This window comes from Chroicocephalus ridibundus, chromosome 8, assembly GCF_963924245.1.
Source record: "Chroicocephalus ridibundus chromosome 8, bChrRid1.1, whole genome shotgun sequence".
Lineage (NCBI taxonomy): Eukaryota > Metazoa > Chordata > Aves > Charadriiformes > Laridae > Chroicocephalus > Chroicocephalus ridibundus.
Genome location: NC_086291.1, coordinates 20,100,051 through 20,112,947, shown reverse-complemented (window position 1 = coordinate 20,112,947; position 12,897 = coordinate 20,100,051). Strand labels below are relative to the sequence as shown.

Genomic DNA, 12,897 nt, shown 5'->3' with positions numbered 1-12,897 from the left:
TTTCCCACTACTGCCACTGGGCCATAAGTGATCTATTAAAAAAAAAAAATTAAATATTAATTCCTTACGAGACAGGTCTAATTATCTACTGCCTATCACACAGAACCTGCATGTTAATTCCTACAAAAAGGAACAGCAAACTCCACTAATTCTTTATCATTCACACTTAAACCAGAATAAACACAAGGAAAATTTGTGCAACAATGGCAAGTTAAAGACAGGACCAGAGGAAAATTACTTAAATCGCTGTATTCGCGATGAGGGATGGGGAGGGGAAGTAGAGTAATCAGTTTATTTCTAAGAAGATATGAGGGTAAAACTACTTAACAAAATAACAGTTCTAAAACTGTTTTTAAAAGTTATTTTTCATTTAATTACCTACAGATTACAACCTAGGTAATTACAGATATGCTAAAAAGATTTTCCAGACATCCAGCTCTAACAGAAATACTCTAGAAATTCATTAAGAGTGCAACTAAGGCAATTAAAATCCAGGCACTCAAGGTGGCAGTCCAGCCCGGAAGCAGGGTACCTCACCACAGAAACACTAACTGGGATGATAAAGAGACAGACCTTATATATTTGGTCAGACTAACAATCAGAGTTTGTATTTTCGTTGATATATACAATGCAGATTCCAAAAGTAATAGAAAAAACGTTTTAAAATATACTGCAATGTGCCAATATAGGTAACTGGACATCTGCTCCCCTCTCACAGCAAATTCAAAAAAGTGAAAGACAGTAAATCACAGTTATCATTACAATTTTACCCACCACAGTTCCTAATTAATTACATAAATGCTGATGCTAAACATTATAAGATTTAAATGCTTGGCATGGAGACAACCTCCAATTAGATATCCCTAACAACACAAACAGGAAATACAAAGAAAATACTACAGTTCTGAGATTAGAATATCATTTTAGATTTTAATAATAGCTCTTTTGGTAATACTAAGAATGCAAAGAAAAAACATAATGTAAGTTGTTATCATTATCCACTAACTGTCTTAAGGGTCTGGTTCTCTTCAAATTTAATGAAAAAAAATAAAATTCATGCACTAATGAGATGACATCCCTTAGTGCAAGGGACTTTATTATCTCCTACAGTGATTTCCATTTTTCTGAGAAAGCAGTAAATGTCGGTATTCAAAGACACATGATCTCACCATAGGCATTTTAAAAGTATAACATATATTACTTTTAATAGCTAAATGTATCACGATACTTCCTAATGCCACAGTCTGAAAGGTAACTGTCAGTAGAGGTACCACTTAAAGCCAAGACAATGGACTTCTAAATCCTGTCTTGGTAGAAGTCACTTGAGAGAATGGCCATTCACTAGGACATGAATTTCAATACAGAAACCTAGAATATAACAACACCTTTTTTAATTTTCTTACTTTCCTCTTCCTTGTATTACTAAAATAAGTTTAAAGAAGTGTTTATTTACTCCTCATTTTCTCTGTGCACATGGAGCCCAGACTACATTAGGCTATAATCTCCTACTCAGCTGTGCTTGGGCAAATGACAGCAACCTCTGGCAAGCTCTATTAGCCCACCCTGCCCTTCTGTAAGTTGAATTTGCCAAGCTAGTGTTCAAAGGCAATCTCAGCGCAGTTTTTTTTATTCCTAGAGATCCGAGGAATGCTGCAGTCTCATAAAATATTTCAGAGTTTACAGTCACAATGCAGTAATGGGTAATACTCAGATACCCTTTTTGCAGGAGAATTACAGTTCCTGTTTGCCTTACAAACCTTACCCTTTCTCTACAGACACCTGGAAAAGAAAACTGATGCCACACATGTAGGATCCAAGTAAAATACACGCCAAAAGGCATAGGGGAAGAACAAGCATCTGATACACTGAGAGATCTGATCCTACATTGCAAAACAATGGAGGAAAAAGAAAGGACTGCAGCACTGCCCAGCACCAAAGCTGCTCTCCTGAGGCGGTGCCTTCCTGGGGCAAATCCCTGTCCCCAGCTGGGTCACGGTGGTGACGGAGCAAGGAGAGAGGCCAGCTACCCCAGAGTGCCGCGAAACTCCATTGACCCCTTCCCCCTACCTGCGGTACATGGCATTATCATGCTCCTTTTCTGATGCTCACACCAGCAATTAGTTTAGTAGCCACACGCTAACCAGAAGCCATGGCCAGTTTCTGCTCTCACTGAGCTCTGCAAGACAGCCTTCTGCCACTTTCTTCTCTGATCACTGATAAGCGTGAAGATTAACCATTCCAGATGTATTTAGGTGCTTTACTATTTCTCTAATTTAAGTGCTCAAAATAATTTCCAGAACTATTTTTGAAATTATATAAATAATATACATTTATATTATTCTATGTATTCATATGCATCTATTAGTATTGATCTGTATATGTGCAGTATTGCAAAATAAACTTCAAATTATCTGTGGCAATGCAATTCCATTCTAGGATTCTGATGACAATGTTATCTTGCTTCTTTTCCTAGTGCATGATACTAAAAAAAAACCTTTTGAAAATGATGGTTTTATTATAATAGTTAAATGAAGATACAGAGGCTAATAAGCGCTATTGTATTTGTGAATGTTTTTGTTCAGTAGTTTCATAAAAATTGGGAATTTCATATGAAGGCTGCTCTACTCTAAAAAGGAACTTCCCTTCCAGCAGACAATCAACAAAACAAAACAAAAAAAACCTTTATAAGTGACAGAAATAATAATACAGATTAAAATTTAAAAGAGCTATGCAAAAATTCCATAACCACTTACCGCTGATTGACAAAAGGAGTGGAGAACTCTGCAAGCAGACGGAAGTTTCCAAAATAAGCCAACAGACCTTTGCTCTGGTTAGCAAAAGAAAATAGACATACAAAGATCAACAATGTAGACATGAAATCTTGATTAAAGTCTTCAAGTATACACAGAATGATAAAACGTCTCAACTTCTTTAATAAAACTGATAGCAAGCCAGTTTGCTATCTGTGGCCAACTTAAAATTTCAAAATGAGGTTTACGACAAAAGCTGCAATTGTCCTTCAGATACCTCAAATCAGCAGTTTCTTACTCTAAATAAATCTTTAAAAGACTTACAGTTAAGTGGCCATGGAAAGCAGCTAGAGAAGACTGGCACAAGTAGTCTTAGGGTACAATGATACTATAACTGTCTAAGAGAATTATAAATATTTTGGGTTTCTCAATGTTTAGACAAGCCCAAACAGGAACATTGTTAAGCTAAAGAAAAATGTCCCTGCATTGTTTTCGCAACATGATTTGCCAAAGTGAAGATGAATTCGCAGCTCTTATTTGGCAGCAGAAGGGGCAGAAGCCTTTTCTTCTCTCCTCCCCGCCGCAGGGGAAGCCTTTCGCCCAGCTCTGCTGTGCCCTGGGGGCTGGAAGAGCAGCACATCTTCTCCAGGCTGGTACCCAGGTAACTGCGTGGTACATTTACACTGATACATGTTGTAACCGAGCACTTTCCTCCAAGTGACAATGTTCAGCATATTCCCTGCTTCATCATTTGGTTATGTTGCAAACAGCATCCCATTACACAATAGCCGGGTAAACAGAAGTTTGCAGATGTAGAGATAAAGATTTGTAAAAAAAATTCAGTAGGTCTCCTGAACAACCTATGGGAGCGTGTGTCATGATTCCTCTTTCTCCCACCCAGCGTGCCAATACCCACGACTTCAGGCATTTCGTGTCAGTTCGCACTATGCCAAACAGAAAAATCTGTGTTCTTAATCAAATTCTCTGTCTTCAAGAGCAATTTTTGAAATATGATACTTGTGAGCAACTTTGAAGATAAGAGAATGAGTAACACGCAGACATCCAAGGGCAGAGCGATAACCAAGTAACTGCTTTAAAAGAAGCTCACACTAACACTATGCTTTCTATTTACCCCAGAAACAACTAATGAATTTTCTGCATCAGGGATTAGCCTTGGTAGTGGTATTTTCATTTTGCTAATATTCAGCTCTAATTCACTTTCATCCGCAATAATATTAGTAGATCTAATTACCTTCAACCCGAAAGAGGGCATTTACTTGTCAGTGTACTTCATCCCTTTAAAACCAGTACATGGGAAATCTGACAGTAATCTGGCATCTCGACACTTTTAATATTGGAAGCCTGGGATTCACACAGTAGACAGGGCAAGAGGTGGTCAATGAAGTAAGTTGTATTTGTAAGATTTCTTTATTTACTGAATGAGCTTTTCAGAAGAAATTCAGGAGCATTATTCTGGAGGTCAATGGGATTTCTACCAAGTCACATGGGCATCTTTGGGAAATTCCAGCAGCAGCAGCAAAGAATAACTAAGTTAGTCTTTATCCTAGAACAGTGTCCTTCTCTTCCCCTTTTCCCTTCAATGTATGTACGCCACAAATATTTATAGATATATACAATTACTCATCCATTGTTTTCCCCAAAGTAACCTTAAAAAGAAGTCTCAGAAGATCACTTTGTGTCGTGACAGATTAAAATAAAGTAATAAATAAAATGCAAAGAGAAAAAACCCACCCCAGCTGACTGTAGTACATTCACCAGAGTTAGGGATCACTGACCTCTGGCCTCGCAAATACAATCACAAACAGAACATAACCACTTGAAACTATTTCCTTCTAATTTTCCAGCTAAATATTCAGACTTGTGTTTTTATTTGAAACCCTTTTCTATAACCATATGAAAAGCCCCTCTGCAAAGTCTCTCTAGAGAAAAAACTCAGAAGAGTTTTAATTTCAGCAGTTAAATAAGTTACACATTTTTGTTGAAGGACTGTAGCATCAAAAAGGCACGCGCTTACCACAACTGACTAATAAAACCATTTAGAAAGTAATGATTATTGAAAATATAAATATGTCTTTCACAAAGCTAATACACCAACCAGTAAAGAACTTTTTTAAACATTAAACAAATGAGATCTATTAAAGCATTGTCTTAAATCTCATCTGCTTGTTACGTTACTGGAAAATACAGCACTCACCAGTACAAAATAGTAAGCATACAGAGCTGCCAAGTGATGTATTACAAAAAATTTGTCACCAATTGCCTTCCAGTAGTAAATAATAAGCAACAAGTCTACAAGAAAAAAGAAATAATGATAAAGAACAAATTATTATACTACCATTGACTTCAGAATAGTTTTTCTCTAAGTTTTAGAGATATAAATGCCTACATATAGCATCAGCAGAAACTCTCTGAACTAATTACCTCTGAAGAGAACATCTTTATCCTAAAGATTTTACTGTAGTCAAAGCATTAAGCAACAGTATTCTTACAACAGTAGCCATAAATTGTTAGTTTCCACATCAATGGAAGTACAGACGCAACAGCTTTAGCTGAAATATTTTGGAAGGAAAAAGTGGATTCTGAATTTCACAGCAAGACTTCACACTTATGAAGCCAAAAATTTGGAATGAGTGACACACAAAAAACACAATAGGGCAGGGGGAGGGTACAGGGGGCGTAGCCAATACACAAACACATGCAATAAATGCAGGGATCTATTATGGGGAACTTCTGAATCAAAAATGGGTTTGGAACCATTTACCAAAAATATTCTGCAAGGGACACTTGGAATGAGAAGCACGTTTGCTTTATTTAATCAGAATTTTACAATTACTACAAAAGTGATATAGTGGACCTGAATTAATGTTATAAAGAAAGCTTTAACAGAAAAGTTCTTTCCTCTTCCATAATGGTCTGAGATTTCAGCAGATTTTCTTTTCTGTACTGGAACAAGCAATTTCTGCCCCTACTTTCTCCAAATGAGTACTTTGGATGGGAATATTAGTGACCAAGGTTCCAAATCAAAGGTTTTACCCCTACGCCTTTTGTATCTCCACTGAGTGCCTTCATCTCTTTTATATTAGCTACCCTCAGGCAGGACTCTATATCATCTGACATAGCCGCTCCACTTCCTATTAATAATTAAACAAACTATATAAGGAAGTGAGAGAGAATGAGTGGCCAGGTTCAGGTCTCTGTTCAAAGGCATTCATTAATTCATAATGAAAGCCTAATGCATAATTATTCAAAAATAGATAGCAATGAATTTAAACATGGGAGCTGAAGTTCTTACGGAAAAACCAGAGACTTAAACTAGCCCACAGTTTAACTGAGCGTGCTGATCACCAGTTTATCAGTTCTACTGGGCTCAGAAGTCTAGCCTGAGAGATAACGAGGCCCACGGACCAGTCTCTGAGCAGAGACTCCATCCATGAGTAGTTTTCCCTGAAAACAGTCCAAGTCACAACAAGATCTTGCTTTGATAAGTCAGTATTGTCCCCACACACCATAAAAGAAAGCTCCAAAACATTTTGCAGCAAATTTCCCATGCCAATTTTAGTTGACAGTAAATAACTAAGAATGCAAAACAATATGTGGGGTTAAATGCCATACCAAGAAAATAATTTTAAATTTCCATGTTTTACGTATGACTAAATTTTCGCTTAAAGTGAGACCAAAAGGTGGGCAGGCAGGATTCTACAGCATCATTTGCCTCAGTTTGTATTGAGGGTTACTAAAATTCTGCCAGCATTCTAAGGTCACAGGAAGAAACACATGATAAAAGAGCTACGAGTTGTAGACATCCTGAAGGGAGTGAAGGGCACTGCTTCAACACCTTCTCAATTGGCTGAAGGACAAAACTGAGCTGGAGTTGGTGGTTGTGTATCAAACCATCATAAGGCCACACAGTGGCATTTCCTCAGTGCTTGGGCAGATACCATTCCATCTTTCACATCCACTGGCAAGATTCTGCGATTTCACCACAACCCACAACTCCATTACCAATTTTAAAAGCCACAGTAGAAACTGTATTGTAAACACATATCGCATCTCCAGCATAGTGGCTCAGCAGAAATATACAGGCACAGTGACTCAATATAAACATACAGGTTGTGTGCGTTATATACACATTGCATAATTACCAGAAATGAGGTAGCCTGTGGTAATAGCAATATTCAGTTTCACAATTGAAGGGTCACCCCTGTAAATATACCAAAAATAAACAGTTACAGCCTTTATAACACGGTAATTCACAAAGGACATACACATATCACACACGCAATGTCCATCAGGTCACCTTATTCTTGGCCCATCAGTAAGACGTTACAAGATTTGGTTAAGAAAGGTGCCAGTCACGAAAATGTATTCCTTTTCCACCCAGATATTAGATACCTACTAACCACGCTAATCAGGATTACCTCCTGCCTTGAGGTAGGGACTGCCCCAAGAGCTTTGCTAGAGACCAGAACTGAAGCCCAGGAGGTACTCTGAGATGGCTTCTCTAGAAACAGAGGATAAAAGAGAACAGTCCAGGCAGCGTCTCTTAGCACTCTGACACTCTGCATCTCCGTTTTTGTTCTTCTGCCAAGTGTTAAAACTTTGTTAAGGGTGACAAAAATTCCTTGCTCAGCTGGTGCTTTTCATATTCATAAGAGGATGGATGCTGATAGGAATAAACAGAGTAGAAGGAGACATGAAAGGGGAAAAAAAAAGCATGTAATCTAGATACGTTTTGTGTAAGTATGAACTGAGCTTCAAGTGACAGGTCTACAGATTTATAAAATGTAGACTGCTCAAGACAAGCTGTGAAAGCAATTTTTGTTGTAAACCTTTCAAGAAAAAAGGAACATAACGGTGCTTACAGACACCTCCAATACAAAGTCCACCTCAACTACAAAGCAGTAAAATGCTATTACTTAGCTATTATTTTTTAATCCTATTGGAATGAAACAGTGGAAGAGATTTCCTGTATTATTACAATCTGTTCACTGAATGTTAAGCCTTTCTTAGCATGTAAAACTAACTGCTTCCCTGAATGAGAGGGTAGCTTACAGGAAAACAGGACTCACAAAACCAGAATTCTGCCATTAAGAGAGAAAAAACATTACAAGGAGACCCTGGAGCTCACTCCATCTCTTAAGATTGGCCACAGAAGCTCTCTTAACTACAACTTGAGACAGCAACATTTTCCCATGGCTTCAAAACCTGGTTTCATGAGCTATGTAGGTTGTGGGCTGAGTGCTTCTTTAAGCGTAGCTCTTCTGAAAGTCATAGCTGACACAGAGAATAGACAGATGTGTTGTCACAACTTTAGCAGAAGCTCTCTAAATAGTTACAGTCCTCCCGTTACAGCTCCCCGCTGCAGCAGCAGCAACATCATACCCAAACTTGTAAGTGCTCCCAACACACTTCAGCACATCATCAACAAGATTTAGCCTGCGCTCAAGAACCTTCACATTCTTCTCCAGAGAAGATGCAAAGGACTGAATATATGAAACTGGTTCCTTGACACTGATAAACGTGACTTAACTGGATGAGACAGAGCGCGATTTATTTCCCTTTGTTCTTTCCATAAGAATGGTCACCTTGCAACAAACCCTTTCCAGACTTTCTAAACCAACACTTCAACAGCATATATGGCCACCTGTCACCTCCCTTCAAGAAGAGCCCATGTTAGAATCACAAATTAATCTCAATTAATGGCAAACTTAGAGTTTAGTCTAAAATCTTCTAGATTTCCTGATCTGTCTCCTTGAATGGGAAGGGCAATAGAGCCCTGATGTTCGCAGCCTAGTTTGATGCAAGCAAGAGCCAGGAGTGACAAACAGGGAGTGACTTGAATAAGCAAACAGGAAGAGCTATCTCCCTTGTGATTGCTAAAGAGGTATGTCTGGCAAATGAATTACACGTGAACATGCACAGGCAGATACAACAAAGTCCACATGACTGACTTTCTTCAAACTTCTTTGCAGATACAGAGTCATATAAAATGCTAATCAAACATCAGACTTCAAGATGTGTAATGACTGTAAAGTTGACAGTCATATGACAGCTACAACTTAATTCACTTATTTACATCTTCTCCCTCTCCTTATCTGATCTCTACCACCTCCACATTTTCTACCATGTTATTCTCACCACCTCAAAAACAATTTCTACATCATCTATGTTAGCTAGTCTGTATTACATACAGAAAAAAAAGGCAAGGCATTATGAGAAGTCCAAGACCATCAAAAAGGTATATGTACACAACGCTGATGCTTCCCTGTGACTTATCAATGCTGCAGTCTTTATTATCCTTTGTTAGGATCCATTGTATCTAGTTTCAGGCATTACATGCCAGCAGTACCACATCCTCACTCCATTGAGCCCAAACCCTCATCAGGAGTCATGATCGCTTTCAAGACATATAGGTATCACCATCACCATGCTTTGTGTGAACCCAGAAGTTGGGATGACATACGTCGAGGGTCAGAAGCTGCATGAAGGATTCCTGGATATTTACTTACAAACTACTGAAACTAGGCTCACAAATGTTTCTTGTATTGTTAATAAGAGACTCCTACAGAAAGGCTTATGCATCCTTCCTATCTGTAAATGACCAAGTCCCACTGCTTATTGCCAGCATTTCAAAAGGGCGTTAGATTTCCAGACTGAGCAGCCTTGCAACAGTCCATCTGGCATTTCACATATAATTTGTTTTATTCAATTAAAATCAAGACTATGGATTCAGCTACAAATCAATGTAAAAATGATAAGCAACTTAAGACTTAATGTACAGCTAAATCACAAAACAGACTGGAAAAAAAATGGTTAAAGCTCTACATGGTCAGCTAAGGTTTTAATTACTGTGTACCAGGAACCAATATGACATATGGTGGAACGCATAGACTAATGCTAGCCATCTTATTTTTAAGAGTAATGTAAAAGTCAGCCTTGGAAGAAAAACGGACATCTGCAAATTTTGAGGAAACCACGCCACGATTCTGGCTTCACTGGCAGAAGAAAGTCTAATACAAAGTTGTATTTTACTCGCAGGCTGTGTACAAGTACTTGTAAAGCCATGGGCAATATTATGTTTTTTCTTCTTTTGTACTTAATCATTGCATGAACATGAATTCAAATCATTGCAACTGCTTTAAATACACTAAGTGATACTTCACACATTTTAAAATTATTAGTTTAGTAACTAAAAATACCAATTTCCACATCTAGAGTGTGTTCTGTGCACTTTTAATTGACAAATTCCTGAACCACTAAGACAATTTTGACTGAGAAACAATTTACAGAAACACTGACACGAAATGAACGTGAAGCTTTAATTTAAAACACAGGTTAGATATACTTCCACTAGATTTTTAAATATATATATAAAGTTTTCCTCACTCTACAAAATGCAAATAAAACCACTGATAGCAATAGTGGATAGTAAATGTATGCAAACAGAAGAAACTATTCAGAAGCAATAGCAGAAATACAGAAAGAAATTCCCCCAAAGGCATATGGATTTTGTTTTTTAAGATTTAATGTTTTAACATCAACCTAGGATGCTAAGGCTCCATAAGTAAGATTAAGTTTTCAACGCCAGATACAAAAGTATCTAACGTAACAAAAAAGTGGTTCAGCTTCTGTTTAATTTGAATTTTTCCTGGAATTATGCTAGGAAAATTTAATAAACACAAAGACTTGATTTATTTATCATCACCAAGAGGCTTTTTTTTCTGCCATTCATTATTTCCTTTGCACTGTTTAGAACAAGGTCTACTCAAACAAACCAGGATAAAAGCTTCTACCTGATAAAGCTTACCACAACACATACTGAGAGAGTTATAATAACCTGTTGCTTTTCAACACAGTTAACAGATCTCATAAGATACTCAGACTGTATTTGGTCTCTCTAAAGATACCAGAATGCAATGAAAAAAATCCAGAACAGCCAACAAGTTAATCATATATCATCACATACAGAAGAGGCCAATGTTGCCTAAGTGTGTTATGAATTAGTGCTACATTTATTAAAGCCATATAACAAGTCAGTGGCAGAGTGCTTCAAGCACCCAATCCTGTCCAGTCCACACTGCATTGTCACTAATTTACAGTATCAAAAGAGCAGAACAAGCATCAGATATTACATTTATGTAAGTTTAAACTGACTTACAGTGTGGTCCTTTGACATAGTTAAAAACAACAGTCTACGACAGAAACATGAATTCAAACTTAAAGGAGATAAAGTTAAGTCTTCAGGAAAAATATGGCCTCTTCGTTCTACAGGGAAAGTTCCAGAGGATAATGAGTGAAATGTCAAAACACCAATAGTGATCTATAATTAACTCAACTAAAACAAAGCCATCTAGTTCCTGTTCCCTTAAAAAAAAGTGTGAAACAAAACAATGTACCTAGAAATCAAGAAAAGATAAGCTTAATATAGAATATTTTGTTAACTAGAGAAAATTATAAGTCAATTTATTAAATATTCCTATTGCTTGTGAAGACAGCACTTGAAACTTTCATACTTTTTTAAAACAAAGACTGATAGAAGCTTTATGGGAGGCAGAAAAATAAACATCTTAATTTATCAATTTATACATATATATTTTATACATATAATGGGCCCCTCCAGCTTTTTCACACACACACTCCAGACCTGCAACAGCATTTCAATTTCACTTTAAAATGATTATAGTAAATAGCATAGTTTCGGTTATGCCGACTTACAGTTACCCTCTTGGTTCTATGCTTTAGTAATTTAATATGCTATTTCAAATCAATTGCTTGAATTTTATCTATTCCACTTCACTGAAACACACTACACTTAAGACATGAATACTGACAAAATAATTTGGAATTATCAAATGGTACAGACATAAAAATGGACACATCACAACTGCATATTTTGATGGGAAATGAAACAATTATTTCTGTAATTAATACACTGCAGGATTATTTTTTTCCTTCTCAATTATGTTATTTTATTGCATAAATACTACATATATGTAACATGCCTTACCAGAGACGGTCAGCATTAACAGCGTCATCGAACAACAAAATATATAGGCAAAACCCACCAACCACCAAGGCGTGGAATGTGGACACTGTCCTGGAAAAGAGATCACAGTCACAAGGACGTTCTGCCATTCACAACTTTCTGTACTGTGCTTGAGGTAGGACCTCTCCAAGGACATTCTCAACTGCACTGTGGAAGGCAATCGTCTCTTCTTCATGCTACATCCAACCACTTACACAATGACAGGCAGAAAAAACAGTCAAAAAGAAGGAATCTATTAGATTGGAGTAGGGTGGAGGGGCGTTAAATAGAAAGTATGGTCTTAAAGTAACTGATTTCTACATTTTCCTTCAACTGTCCCATACATTAATGAATCCTTAAAGGCAATACGACATCCAGTTCTCTAACAAATACTTACTGCGTTGTGCCATTTGCTGGAACATGTCTATGCATTTTATATTAAGATTGGCCCATGAGTCCTGCAGCAGCAGGTTTCTCCTTTCAGGCACCAAATTAACAGATGACCCATAACAAATCTTCCAAGTTCAGGTTTTGGAAAGAGGGGCACTAAATGAAAAATCCCATCAAGAAAAGTTTCAGAAAGAATGTTTAGTGCATTTGAAGTAGATTCTGGTTTTCAAAGAGAAAAGTTGTCTAACAAAAGGTTGTAGCTGAGTATCTGAGGTATAACAGCTACAGGTTCATATGACGTAGCAGCTTTCCTTTATTTTATGCTCCTCTTGCCCTAAATAAAGTCACAGCGATGAGAGCTGCCTTGTTCATGCTTGGATACTATACGCTTTCCTTTTTTTTTTTTCCCCCCCCCAAAGACACCAGTCTCAAGTATACAGGCTGCCCGCACACTCCAGATAAACCCTGAATGTTAACAAACACTTAAAGAGAATTACCTCTTTAGAGAGGCCCGGGCAGGGTTTCTGCCAGCACACAGGCCAGGGCCATTCCTGCCCTTTTGAGCCCTCGTGTATTCTTGGAAGGTAGAACAATGCAATGGGCACAGGTCCAAAATGTGTAACCTTGTTCCTCCAGCCATGGGTTTAACACTACTATAAACTGCATCTAATACTGTGTAGCTACTGTCTGCTTTCCTGCTTTTCAAGTGTG

General features: G+C 37.5%; 1 protein-coding gene across 4 annotated transcripts in view; it reads right to left on the bottom strand.

Annotated features, from left to right (window-relative positions):
• The window catches only part of TLCD4 (TLC domain containing 4), a 44,443-nt gene that overhangs the window by 7,288 nt on the left and 24,258 nt on the right, over nt 1–12,897 (bottom strand). For all 4 annotated transcript variants that reach the window (XM_063345267.1, XM_063345268.1, XM_063345269.1 and 1 more), the window contains 4 exons: nt 11,779–11,868; nt 6,914–6,972; nt 4,966–5,060; nt 2,754–2,827 (listed from right to left, as the gene is read on the bottom strand). In XM_063345267.1, coding sequence (XP_063201337.1) covers nt 2,754–2,827; nt 4,966–5,060; nt 6,914–6,972; nt 11,779–11,868 — 318 coding nt within the window. The remainder of the gene's footprint in view (nt 1–2,753; nt 2,828–4,965; nt 5,061–6,913; nt 6,973–11,778; nt 11,869–12,897) is intronic.